This window comes from Phocoena sinus, chromosome 2 (genome assembly GCF_008692025.1).
Source record: "Phocoena sinus isolate mPhoSin1 chromosome 2, mPhoSin1.pri, whole genome shotgun sequence".
Taxonomy (NCBI): domain Eukaryota; kingdom Metazoa; phylum Chordata; class Mammalia; order Artiodactyla; family Phocoenidae; genus Phocoena; species Phocoena sinus.
This window is the reverse complement of record NC_045764.1, coordinates 82,833,659-82,848,116: the sequence shown is the minus strand read 5'-3', so window position 1 is coordinate 82,848,116 and position 14,458 is coordinate 82,833,659. Positions and strand designations below refer to the sequence as shown.

The following is a 14,458-nucleotide window of genomic DNA, read 5'->3' as shown; positions in this document are numbered from 1 at the left end:
GAAGGGGAAATTTTTTTATTGAAACTGGCCCCTATTGCTCACCTACCCTGGACTGATGAGGATATTCACCCTTAGGGGAACAGACGATGATTTTTGCTGTTGTTCTGTTTCCTCATCTAGGAGAGTAAGAGTGTGCTGCAGCAATCTATTTGAAAGAATGTTCCTTAAATATCCCCATTCAAAGGACTCCATAGAGCTGAGACACAAATAAGAGCACCAAGGGAGCCCTGGTACGTCAACCCAAATCACAAAAGGCACGGCTTTTCTAAGAATATAAGAATTATATCTACCTTTCAGGTACAGAAGGTGGAATGGAAAGAAGGGCTTTTTGGAGAAGGTATCCCAGAATAATCTCTAAGCAGAACCCCTTGCACAAGGTTATCTAGCTTTCCTTGACAGGTGCACGGGCAGAGAAGGCATCTGGTCCCTGAGGTAACGTTTACTTGGGGGGTTACGACAAAGATGTGCACGTTTACAGCAATCCAGGTGACCGTGAGCGCAGGAGCACCTCTAGGACTGCGGCACCGAAAATACGCTAGCTAGTCTGTCGTCCTCCCCGCTTCCACTCGCTGTGGGGATTGGAGCAGCTTCCGAGTCGCTGACACCACCCCTTCCCGCCTCTGGCTCGCAGGGAGCATGCGCTTCCATCCTCACTTCCTCTCAAGAAGGGAGCGAGAATAAGGTGACGCCCTAGCCGACCCGCTGACCGCTCCGCGTCACAGGAACTTCAGCACCCACGGGGCGGACAGCGCTCTCCTCCACCTGAAGACCTGAGTCCCGAGCGCCCGGCGTCTTTCTCATCCCTTTACTCCGGAGCCCCAGAGAGCTCCACCAGCTCCGAGCCCCCGCCACTCGCCCTCCCCGCGCCCGCCCTCCTAGCTCTTCCTGTTTTTACTCCTCCTTTTCATTCATAACAAAAGCTATAGCTCCGGGAGCCCGGCGCCAGGCTGTTTCTGAAGCCAAGCGTGGAAGAATGGGGTTCCTTTGGACCGGCACTTGGATTGTGGTGTTGGTGCTCCACAGCAGCCCAATTCAAGCTTTCCCCAAACCGGCAGGCAGCCAAGGTACGTGGACACTTTTCTTCCCACCTCCCTTTTATTTCGCCCCGAAAAGGTAAAGCTTGGTATAATCCGCGAGCTGTAAATCACCTTGCCTCATTTTCTGATCACGTCATATCCGTGCATATTGACAGAGAAATCAGTTCGAATTTAGAGCCAGAAGACAGATTGTCCTCCCTCACTTTTTACATGATAGAACAATAACATAAGTTGTTTTGAAAGATCTTATTTTGAAATTGGGAGGGGGTGGCTTTCCCGCCTAATATATGGCTTGGTTTTTGGGTTTTTTGTTTGTTTGTTTTTTTCCTAGTCATCTTACAACCTTTCTCAGATATTCTATTCATAAAACGTGCAGTGTATGAAGAAAGCTTTTAATGTGCCAATAATACCAATCCAGACTATGCTCTGTCTAGTTGAAAACAGCTGGTAAACCAAGTGTTAGAACAATATGTTAGATTTCTGGTCAAAAAAAAAAAAAGAAAAAGTGTAATTCTGTTAACTCAGGAAATACACCAAGGTAATAAGCAAGGCAACACTGATAATCATCGTTATTGTATAATCTTGATAATCTCTGTTAATATATATATTTGTTTCACAGTCATCCAAAAATATTTCTCCTTTTTTTTGAAGATTTTATTTAATGAGACATATTGTCTTTCCAATGAACAATTAAATTTGTATTTGTGTGTGTTTATTCTAGACAAACCCCTACATAATAGAGAATTAAGTGCAGAAAGACCTTTGAATGAGCAGGTAGGTCAGAAGTAAAATTATAAATGCTATTCCATTTTATTTTAGTTATTATTATTTAATGTAACTATGCCGCGAATTTTTAGCCATTTTGAATTCACAGACCTCAGGAGCTTAATAATAAACATTGAAATTATGATGGGAAATATAATTTTGGTAATTTTTATGTCCCAACAGTTAAATATAGAGAGTTCAGTGTAATGCAAAGAGCTGCCTGCATAATAAGCCAGTCAGCTCAACATCACATCCATTCTATTGTAAGATTTCTTTATCAGAGATTTATCTTTTATCAATATTATCAGAGAGGGAATTAATATTTATAGACCATCTGCCCTTTATTTTATCTCATTTAATCCTTATGACATACTTTGAGATAGAAACTATTAACTACATCTTACAAACAAGAAAGCTAAATCCCATGGAGATTAAATTATTGAGCTGTCGTATTTGGTAAGTGGTGGAGTAATGATTTAAAACCAGGTCTATCTCCTGTTTCTTTCACAGATTGCTGAAGCAGAAGCAGACAAGGTTAAAAAAACATACCCTTCAGGTAATAAGAAATTACATTGATGTTAATTTAAATAATGTAGGCTATGAGAAGCTTAACTAAAACGGATGTGCCTGGTTTGGGGGCTTTTCTTTCAGAAAACAAGCCAGGTGAGAGCAATTATTCCTTTGTTGATAACTTGAACCTGCTAAAGGCTATAACAGAAAAGGAAAAGAATGACAAGGAAAGACAGTCCATAAAAAGTTCTCCAAATGATAATAAATTGAACCTGGAAGATGTTGATTCAACCAAGAATCGAAGACTGATTGATGATTATGATTCTACTAAGAGTGGACTGGATCATAAATTTCAAGGTAAATGAAGAAAAAGAAGTTTTGCTACCTATTTTCTCTAATTTGGAGTTTCCCATTATGGGTTAAGAGAAAGTCCTATATTTTAAAAATATCTCTTACACACTTACAATCCTTTATTAGTCATGTCCAAAATTGAGATAAAGCCCAAACTTACTGATAATGTGCAAAGCTCCAGCTCCACAGAAGCCCAGATTTTATTTTCTCTTTAAAGGTTACTTTACTGATGCTTTGAAAAAAATTTAAATCTACTCTCTATATTTTATGTTATTGAATTCATTTTAACATTCCAATTTAACTATTAGTACAAGCAAAATATCATAATTCTCAAACAATTAAATCAACAAAATACCCCCTCTCCCCAAGTGGAATATTCGTCACTCCCTTTTCAGTGTTCTCTTCCTAGCTATATCCTTTCTCCCTAGGTCATTCTAACCTTTCCACGGCTTCAGTCACCATCTATATCCTGATGTTTCATATCACTAGCCCAGAATGCTCTGAACTATAGACCTATATCTAGCTAACTACCGACTTATCTTCCCTTGAAAGTCTCAGATGCACCTCAAACTCAGCATGTCTAAGATTAAATTCATAATTTCTGTACACCTTACAACTTAGCCCTCTTTCCTCTAGGAAAGGCACTACTATACATCCAGCTTTTCAAGACAAATCTATGAGTCAAACTATTTCTTTTTTCTTTACCTCTCAAATTCTAACCCATCAGTCTTAGCAATTTTATCTCCTATGTATCTCTCAAAATCTTTTTCTCTATCCCCAATCACCTCCATCTTTTTCCAAGCTCTAATCATGTCTCATTTGAACGAGAGCAAAATCTTCCAATGGATCTTCTAGCATTCGCTCTGACCCTCTCCATCTTATCCTTCATGTAGCAGCCAGAGTGATCTTTTCAACACACAAACATGAGCATGTCTCTGTTTTGCATAAAACCTGTTAATAGATTCCCATTTCTCTTAGGATAAAACCCCAAATCCTTAACGTGGCTTCTGCAGTCCTACATGGGCTGTCTACTTCTCTAGGTTCATCCAGCGCACATGATCTCATAGAAACCTTATTTCCTTCCTTCATGGCACTTACTGCAGTTTGTAATTTTACATCCTTGAGTGTGACTACTTCTGATTTATCTTTCTCTCCTAAACTCAACTGAAAACTCCATGAGAACAGAGACGGTGTCGTCCAAGTGTCTGGAGCTCGTGAATTTGTTGCATGAATTGATAAATGAACAAATGCACAAATAAAAGAATACATGAGGGAATAAATTAACTATTGTACCTAGGCATTGAGGTCTTCCTCAGTGTGTCTTCCATTCTGAGTACCGGTGCTTAGGAGTGACTACAGCTTTTCTTATGTGTCTTAATTCTTTTCCACGGACCACAAGAGAATTATACTGATTATCTCGGTCAGAAAACAACTGCCAATTAAATTTGACTTTTATAGGCTATTGTAGCCTGAGGAGAATTCAGAAGTGTGTTTTATACGGATGGCGTGGGGAAGATGGTCTATATTTTGACACATTTCATATTGTATACTATTCAGGGAAATGTTTTGGGGGTTCTTTTGTGTGAGGGTTTTGTTTTTGTTGTTTTGTTTTGGCTGTGCTGTGCATGGCTTGCGGGATATTAGTTCCCCGACCAGGGATTGAACGCGGACCCATGGGAGTGGAAGCGATGAGTCCTAACCACTGGACCACAAGGGAATTCCCAGGGACATTTTTTTTTTTTTGAATTCTACTTTTTAAACTAAAACATTTGGGCTAGAAATAAATAGGCACTGGGCATAGCCCCGTGAAAAATAGATTTAACCACTTTGATTGAATCAACCGTTTGATTTAATAAAATAAAAAAATAGTCTAAAGTTTGTTTGACTGCATTTTTTGGTCAGATGGGCTGTACATGCAAACAGAGGCAGATGTGTTTGTGATCTGATCACTAACTTGAGCAACTTATGTTTAAATTGTTCAACATTTTATTAACATGTAAATAGGTTCAGAACTACCAAGTGCTAGTTTTGATGGTTCCAGGTCTACCCCAGGGGTCATTTTAAGTCCACTTGAGTATACAGAAAAGATTCTTGGAGAGAATGATATGAGTCAATTGCTGATTTTCTCTCATACCCTGGTAATCCTGGAACCAGAAGGTTTGGGGCCACTCAGGTGACTAGAACCTCAGAGGTATGCAGACTTACATCCCAGAAGGGAGGGCAAGGGGCCTAACTTCTGCAGGGTGCTTTTATACCTTTAGGAAACCTCTAAATGGGCTTGTGCTATAGGACCCACCAATTCTCCTTCTCAGTGTTTTCTACCGTGTGTATGATTCAGGATTTTTGTAAGTTTCTTATAGGAAATAGTGCTTTGTGGCTCCTTTGTGCACTCACCAAACAAATATTCATTGAGCAATTACTATGTATCAGTCTATGAGCTAGACAGTAAGCTCTGTGCAGTTAGGGACCACATCTAAACTCCTTATCACTCTATTTCCAGTCCTGGCCCATATTAAGACTTTAATACAAATATATTGAATAAATGAAGGCCAAGTGCCATATTAGATGCCTGGAAATTCAAATGTAACTGAGCAGATGACAACTTTGAACAAGGCCCTTCCGCATCCACTTAGAGTTGTAAATGCTTTAAAAACTTATCAATATTGAACTCATGTTTGGTTTCCCTCTGAGGTCTGTATAGGAGGGTGAAATACCCCTTCACGAGCAGTAGAGAAGCCATTCTGAGTAATTCTGTCCCTTGTAGAGGAGCAGGGGAAATCACTGGAAGGCAAGGAGCATTGCCCACCTGCTCAACTATCAACCCCATCTAGCAAAGCTCTGCTAGGGGAGCCTGAAGTTCCTGGCTCAAGAGAATACAGCATTGCAGAGGAGGAAGCTATTTCTTCAGAGTGTTGCTAATGTTCTTCCTGTTGTGAAGTAAATGAACTGAAAAACAGTCCTCATTTATTTTCCAGCTTCAGCAGGCAACCACTATTCTTCCTCTTTCAGATCCCGAGGGATAAGTGGGAAGGGAAATAAATGCTTCCACCTCTGCCTAGACCCAGGGAAGTGTCTGCTCCACATATTCCCGAGAGTCTGACTTGCAACCCACAAATGGAAAAATCAGACCTAAGTGATAGTGAGTCTCTGCTCCTGAAAAACATGGGTGATGAGCCCAATTTTCAGTCAGCCAGGAGGGGAACTGATTTTACAGGGTTTTCTTTTTTTTTTTTTTTTTTTTTTTTTTGCTGTACGCGGGCCTCTCACTGCTGTGGCCTCTCCCGTCGCGGAGCACAGGCTCCGGACGCGCAGGCTCAGCGGCCATGGCTCACGGGACCAGCCGCTCCCCGGCACGTGGGATCCCCCCGGACCGGGGCACGAACCTGCGTCCCCTACATCGGCAGGCAGACTCCCAACCACTGCGCCACCAGGGAAGCCCTACAGGGTTTTCTAAGGGACTTTTCTGCTCATTCGTCACGCTGGTACACAGGACTCAAAGGGCTCACAGCTCATGGGCTGGCCAACAATTCAGCAATCATATACTGTCAGAGAACTTCCAGCCCTCTGTGTATACTCACCCTGCTCATTTTCCTAAGCTTCTTTCCAAACAGCAAGAAGAGGATATTCTGCCTGAGGCTGCACATACTTCCAGCTTCATAGAATCTAGAAGAAGTCTATGAATCCCCAGGAGCTATGGAAGAAAAGGAGAGAATCAGAATAGAAATATGTACTAGGTTCTTTCTTTGAGTGAATATGATCAGAATTATTAGGTAGGATTCGGCTAGGGATGCAATGTCTATTTTCTCTAGAAGATAATTGTAGTTCCCTTATTTCAGGTACAAATCTACGGTTCATAAGACTACGTTAACTCTCATACGATACTTTGCAATTTAAAAGGTGCTTTTACATCTTATTCCATTTGATCCTCACAATCCCATGAAACAGATACTCTTATTAACTTCCTTTACAGTGGTCCAAGGATATATAGATAACAAGAGGGATCACTGGAGCTAAATTTCTGATCTTTCCAAGCTGCCTAGAAGTGACAGGTTAAGTGCCTTGTAAACTTGCATGTATGAATATACTGTTCCATGTGGTATAGATTGGAAAAGACCAAGTAATTCCTGGGAGTGCTCTGTGGACATAGTGCAAAGCTTCCTTGCCACCAACCCTACTGTATCCTTCCTTTCCCTCAGGAAGGGCCCTCGCTTTAGTCTGGAGTAGTGCTGCCAAATGTATTCCCAGGAAAGCCAAGGATACATATCTGCGAGCTTCTCTGCGGAGATTTACATAGATTTACATATTGTTTTGTGCAAACCTGTGATCACATTTCAAAAGCTTAAATTCCAGGCACATAAAATAAGTTCCCCATTCTCTGGAGAAAGAGGCTTGTCTTAAGCTGCCTTACATAAAGGTGCCCTGACACATCCTCACAAGTAAACAGTTATTCCAGGTAAGTCATAAAATCTTCAGTACATACTCTCTGATTCTGGGTGTAAGGCAGGTTTCCCCACCCTCAGCCCAGGAATTTGCCTGCAAAGGGAGTACATGTGCAGGTAATACCAATCTACTCTTGTGGGGAAATGGAATATCAAATTATATAATATATAGAAGGGTGCTTTGAACAATACTGCATACTATCTAACAGTATTTTACTTTTTGTACTATTAGTGCTAAAAACGCAGAGGCCTTTTGTGTTATTTTCAGATCTTCCTCTTATAATCACATAAGAAGCTTTCAGAATTTCCATTATCATCCTAGGTTCTTAACTTGAAGTCAAATTTTATTTTAAACCAACAGTTTACATGGACTAAGCACCACCTTAAACATATTCCAAAAATGGTTGAGTGTACAAGATATAGATTATAAATCTAATGTAATCCAAGAAATAGGTCTGTGACCACCACAACGTGAAGTTGTGATTGCTCTGTCTAGATGATCCAGATGGCCTTCATCAACTAGATGGAACTTCCTTAACTGCTGAAGACATTGTCCAGAAAATTGCTACCAGGATTTATGAGGAAAATGACAGAGGAGTATTTGACAAGATTGTTTCTAAACTGCTGAATCTTGGCCTAGTAAGTCATATGCATGAGAATAAACCAAATCTTAGGTTGGAATATGCTAAGAAGCCAAGCCACTTCATTCAAAGAGCCAAATGTTTATAATGCATCTACTTTATACCAGTCACCATGGGTCTCGAGGACAAGTAGGACACCATTCTTTCCCTCTAGGAATTTATGGTGTATCAGAGGCGCTAGACAAGTGTGCAAGTGCTCATGATGCAAGGTGCTTAAGAACCATCTGAGTGGCTCAGTGTGCCAGAGGGTGGATTATATCCAGTTATGCAATAAGGAAAAGCTTCAGAGGAGGAGGTGTTTGAAGTGAGCTTAGAAGGATGGTTAGGATTTAACCAGCAGAAGTTTTAAAAAAAAAATGTGTTAGATGAGAAGGAAATAAGATGTGCAAAGCCACGCAATGATTGGGAAGCCCTAAGCAATTCAAACTGACCCTGCCCCAGCTTGGCTCCCAGATACTAACACAGGCCTGGCAGGCTTTAGGAGAGCACTAAATTTGCAGGTTTCAAAGGTTACCTACTATGACCTGCAGCTGAGGACTGAGAAACAACCCTCCAGTTGTTTCTCTAACTAAGTATTCTGTGGGTTCCAACAGATAGGACTGATGCTTGCACAATGGGCCCAAAGACACTTCTTCCCAGGAGTGCTGAGCAGTTACTGTGAAGGCCAGCATGTAGTAGAGGCATAATCAAGGGATGTTCAGAAGAGGGACCAGAACATTCTCTAGTCTTCTAAAAATATGTGTTCAACTAAAGAGTTTAGTCTAGAATTTTTTTTTTAATCACAAAAATGGGAATAACAGTTATATGTTTTGACTCTTTATAACAGATCACAGAAAGCCAGGCGCACACACTGGAAGATGAAGTTGCAGAGGTTCTACAAAAACTGATCTCTAAGGAAGCCAACAGTTATGAAGAGGAACTCAATAAGCCAACGAACAGGACTGAGAGTCAGGCTGGAAAAATACCAGAGAAAGTGGTATGTATATGCAAATGTATATGCATCTATTATGTATGTGTATATGCACGCGCATGGATGTGTGTGTATACTTGTATTTGTATATAATTAATACAATCTGTGTATAATTAGTACTTCAGTTTGTGCCAAATAAGAATTGGGGTATGTGACATTTTTAGCCCACTTAAAATATATACATTGATGAAATACCAATGAGTTAAAAGATATAAATGAACTCCACTTTGAAAATAGTATAAAGATGCATGTTATATTACATAGTAAAGATTATGCCTTATACCCCAGAGTAAAATAACGCATAATATTATGTGAAACGGTTATTTCACATAACAATTCGTATAATCACAGTGCACTGGATCCAAGTATTTCACAACAGAAGTTGGTATCCAACTTCTGTTCACAGTGGATGTCATCATCTGCTCCCAAAACCCCAAAAAAGAAACTTGGGCTGATGTGATCCTTTTCCACACAAGCTTCTATATTCCTCAGAGCTAGTTGCCTCATGCCGCCTCTCTGTCTACCCTGTGTCCTTCCACGTGCTCCTTCCTCTTTCCATTGGCTCAGAGGCCTGTCTGTCGTCCTTTACTTAGACTTGCCATTCACTTGTCCTTGTCCTTGCCGGACTCCTTGCCTCTTCATCTTTTCTTTGGCCTCAGCCAAACTACTAAAATCATTCTCTCCTCCTTGAATTCCTTTTTAAACTTCTAGATGGAGCTAACTATAGGAGGATATAAGAGGATATCAAACTCCTCACCTCTCCTTTCATTTTCTCCACCAGAGCACCCATACCCCATGCATGGCTCTCCAACATCCTATCCCAAATACAAGGAAAAAGGGTATATAGACTTATGGTCCTATTTTAGGGAAGGCTAGAAAACAGAAATTAGTATGGATTGTTTTTGTTTTGTTTTTTACTGCTAGCCAAAAATTCTCCTCTGTTCTCCCTACTTCCAATCCCCACCATCTGCCATTTTTAAAAACAGCTTTTGAAGATCCACCCACCCTAAAAAAAAACTATCTAGATTTATCACAGAACTCATGGCTTTTACTCAAACTTACCAATCTGAACTAAAACTGACATAGCAATATTCATGATCCTTCACTCCCATTATATACTCCTTACTTCCCATCTCTAAAATGTCCATATGCTTGACCTGCTCACTCATATTATCTAAATGCATAAATGCAAACAAAATATTCTTTCAGTAAATGTTTATTGAGGTACCACCTATGTACCAAACACTGGGGATAAAATGCTCATTTAAAAAGATACAATCCCTGCTCTCATTAAGCTTAAGGTCTAAGGGAAGAGGTAGATGGTCTTCAAATAGTCATGTATTTTATTTTATTTTACTTTTTTAATAAATTTATTTATTTATTTTTGGCTGTGTTGGGTCTTTGTTGCTGCGTGCAGGCTTTCTCTAGTTGCAGCGAGTGGAGGCTCCTCTTCATTGCGGTGCGCGGGCTTCTCATTGTGGTGGCTTCTCTTGTTGCAGAGCATGAGCTCTAGGTGCACGGGCTTCAGTAGTTGTGGCACATGGGCTCAGGAGTTGTGGCTTGCAGGCTCTAGAGCTCAGGCTCAGTAGTTGTAGCACATAGGCTTAGTTGCTCTGCAGCATGTGGGATCTTCCCGGACCAGGGCTCAAACTCGTATCCCCTGCATTGGCAGGCAGATTCTTAACTACTGCGCCACCAGGGAAGCCCAGTCATGTATTTTAATTGTGACTGCATTAAGTACTCTGAGAAAAGAAACATGGTTCTACTAGACCTCATAAAAAAGGAACCTGTCTTGGACTTAGGCTTGGGGAAGGCTTCCCGGAGGAGGTGACTTGAGCCAAAAACTGAAGGCTGAATAGGAGTTAACTTGTGAATATGATAGGCAATATGTAGAGAAGGTTGTGTGGAGTACCCAAGTAACTGAAACAAAGACAGTGTGGCTGCCCCACAGAGAGAGCAATGAGAGATGAGACTGGGGAGGTGGACCCAGGCCAGATCAGCAGGGTCTTATCAGCCATGTACAGATTCTGATCTTTATCATAAGAGCAATGGGAAAACACTGAAGGATTTTAAGCAAAGGAGTTACATGATCATATTTTTAAAAAGATAACTGGCTACAACGTGGAAAATGCAGGGTTGGGAATAGATTGGAAGGTGGGTGGTGTACCAGTTAAAAAGTAAGAAGTGAAGGTAGCTTGGACTAGAGTGGGGTAGTGGAGAAAGTGAGAAATGTACAAATTTGGGATAAATTTAGACAGTATGGCCAATAAGGCTACTGATGGATCGAATGCAGGGAAATGAAGAGGCAAGAAAGGCTCTTACATTTCTGTCTAGTTCACTCAGTGGAGAATGGATCATTAAGATAGGGAACACTGGACACACATCAGGTTTGGGAAAAAGCGTCTTGTGTACCCTCCCAGCCAGCGTTTAAAATGTCACCCAGGAATCACTAAGGTATGATTGCTCTGCTAGTATTAGACATTGTGACAGGCTTTCCTGTATCTTGGCACCATCCCTCTTAGTAGATTCTATAAACTCAAAGCTCCCCTCCTTGGTGAAAGGCAGTTTTATGAAGAAACACTCATGAGAACTGGTGGAGGGAAACTTGGCCAGAGCAGGAACCTGTCCATTCTTCCCTGAGCAGGAGCCAGGGTCTTCAGGTAAAGCACCTGTCTCTAAATCCCAGTGATCTTCCCATGTAACTAGATGCCCACACGCCTGCAAAAGAGTTTGATCCTGCAGGAGCTTACAAAGGAAGAGATATTCTTGCACTTCAATTCAAGTGCGTCACAGAGGAAAGAATCATCCTGGATTGTCATTAGTTCTAACAAAAATGTTTATTTTGTATTGATTTTTCCCCCACTGTAGACTCCAATGGCAGCAATTCAGGATGGTTTTACTAATGGAGAAAATGACGAAACAGTATCTAACACCTTAACCTTGACAAATGGCTTGGAAAGGAGAACTAAAACCTACAGTGAAGACAACTTTGAGGAACTCCAGTATTTCCCAAACTTCTATGCACTACTGAAAAGTATTGATTCAGGTAAACATTGTTTTCTGACCATGTGGAACAGAAACAGTAATTCCAGGAAATGTGTGGGTGGGGTTTTTTTCTTCCTGTTTTCAATTTCTAAATTCAACCATCAATGACGTATATTATGGCCTCAGGGAAAATAGTTCACATTGATTTTTTTCAAAAGAAGTGTACTAGCCATGGAAATATTTAGGAAAGGGTAATCAGGAAAGGTGGAATTTCTGGATAATTTAATCTTCATGTTAACAGAGGGTTCATTTATTTGTTCAATAAACAGGTATTGAACACATGCTGTGTTCCTGGGATTGTAGTGAACCTTGTACCCATATAGAGATGACTCAGAGTGTTCCTGGCCTGACCCAGTTCAGCCTCAACCTTTATTGCAAGTCTCTTTTCGAAAAGGCTTTATTTTCCTCTCTTAGTAAGAACAGTGTATGGAACATAATTTATTATTTTTAAATGATTCAGAATTTTGCTTTTTAGATATTTTCAACTTGTCTTCAAATGAATTGAACTAAACATTGGACTAATGAAGGTCAGGAGCCCAAAACACGCTTGGGAAATGTTCTGCTTTTTTTTTTAAAAAAAGTCCTTAAGGTGTTGCTCTCTTTTCTTTTATATGTGCACCAAAATAAGTTGACTGAAGATTTCAGCTCATGTTTATTTTTGGTTAATCTGCAAGGAGGGTAATAATATGCCAATTTTCTGTTGTTATTGTCCGTACAGCTGCCCTGCACTGCCTTATAGCTTTTCTTCTTCCTGTTTAAAGATTCATCGCGGGTTTGAACATTTGTAATAAAGACTTCTGTAATTGTAACATCTTTCCCCAAGAAGTGACCTTAGAGTAGACTTCATTTCTGGGGAACATCCTTTTGTCCTTCAATCCCAGACATTGGCCAGATGGCACCAGCCCCCCTGCTGGTGTCTGCAGGGCTTGTACATCTTGAGGGTCTATTCTTGCCCCACTGGTTGGCATATACCCAACTCAGAACCTCTGTCATCCTGGTGAGTCACTTCTTGTCAGTGAAGTGTATCGGCATAATACCAAATATTTATATGGATGTGACCTTGAGCAAATAATGTGATTGCTGAAGTTATTATTTACCTGCCCTTTTCCAGGATTTCTCTCCCGCACCTCTTCTCCCGCCTTCCTCTCTCCCAACTTTGTGGTATTTTTAAGATTCCACTGTATGGAATATTCTTTATTTTGTGTGTTTTTATCTTTCAGTTTCCTTGACCCCATTCCTTATTGCCTTTGTTTTTATAGACTTTTAATTTAAATACTTACACTGAGGTCTTTGATAGTACCCATCTTTTTTACCCAGGGTCTGAACCAATTGAGAAAACCAAAGTATCTTTGCTACTGATACAGACCGGGTTGTAGAATGTAGCTTGGTGTGAGAGCCAGCAGTGGGCTTGTCTACCCCCTACCCTCAGTCTAGCTCTTGGAACAGCCAATCCTGGAGTAGTTTGAGTCTGCACAGCAGGCACATTTTTCAGTTCCCTGCCTTCCACTGTTCCAGGGGAACGGAAAGAAGAAAGATTCCAAATCCCCATCCGTCAAGAAAAGTAGACTAATGGCTGTTGGCTACCAACCTCATCTGTGAGGGGGATGAAAAAATGGAGGGAAAGGCTAGAAGTATGTAGAGAAAATCCTTCCTGGCAGCTAAAAGAATAGGGAAACAGTTCTCTAGCAACTTAGTTTTCTTTCCTTCAAAAATGGAAATAGATTTTTTTTCTGATTTTAGAATTAATATAGCCACTGAACTATTATGGAATCATTGGCCATCTTGTTCTATCAGGATACAGAACAGTATGTCAAATATGAAGTTTCCAAGAAACTGTTAGTAGTGGTTGCTTATAGGAAGTAGGAGTTGTGGGGAGGGAGAGGAAGAGAATATTCCTTTCACTGTTTACTTCTGTACCATTGGAATATTTTCACTATATGCGTTTATTCTTTCAAACGAAATCAATGTTAGAAAGCAATATATACTACTGTTAAAAAATCAACATTGCATTTAAAAAATAAAGAAACATGTGTGTCCCTATTTCAAATATTAAGCTTGATTAATGAAAACAGGTCATTCCTTCCCTCAAAAACATACGACCAGAGTAGAGAAAAGTTGTTGGGTTACCAGTCTTCTAACTTTCCTTTTGAGTTTATATTATCTCAGGTTGCAAACTGTCTCTATCATCTACTCTATCAATAAAATATTTTAGATTAAGGTAAACCATTTTGGAGAAGTTATAATTACCCATTTCTGAAAAAGTCCAGTATACCTGTACATTGTTCTGTATTACCAATCAAGTCTTGGGCTTTTCAGAAATTAAATATATTTTAGCTATAAATGGTTTAGCTATATATGTAGGGAGAACTATTTCAATAAGATGCTGTATTTCATAAATTAACATTGAAAGATGAAGCTATACTCCACTAGTCTTTAAAAAATTATTTTGTCCTTTTATATAGAAAAAGAGGCAAAAGAGAAAGAAACCTTGATTACTATCATGAAAACGTTGATTGACTTTGTGAAGATGATGGTAAAATATGGCACCATATCTCCAGAAGAAGGTGTTTCCTACCTTGGTGAGAGTCCTACCTCTTTTGTTTTCACAGTGGTTAGTTTTCATTGTCCAAAATGAATGAGAGATTTGGCAACAATTATTTTACTAATTTGATAATTTATGCCAAAGTAGCCTGAATCATC

The 14,458-nt window shown here is 40.1% G+C and overlaps 1 protein-coding gene across 1 annotated transcript in view; it reads left to right on the top strand.

The window, feature by feature from the left end:
- The first annotated feature begins 647 nt into the window (after positions 1–647).
- SCG3 (secretogranin III) overlaps positions 648–14,458 on the top strand; it is a 38,929-nt gene continuing 25,118 nt past the window's right edge. The window contains exons 1-8 of the mRNA XM_032623229.1: positions 648–1,064; positions 1,759–1,811; positions 2,313–2,358; positions 2,454–2,669; positions 7,599–7,741; positions 8,570–8,719; positions 11,582–11,759; positions 14,221–14,337. Of these exons, the coding sequence (XP_032479120.1) occupies positions 974–1,064; positions 1,759–1,811; positions 2,313–2,358; positions 2,454–2,669; positions 7,599–7,741; positions 8,570–8,719; positions 11,582–11,759; positions 14,221–14,337 (994 nt within the window). The 5' untranslated portion in view covers positions 648–973. The remainder of the gene's footprint in view (positions 1,065–1,758; positions 1,812–2,312; positions 2,359–2,453; positions 2,670–7,598; positions 7,742–8,569; positions 8,720–11,581; positions 11,760–14,220; positions 14,338–14,458) is intronic.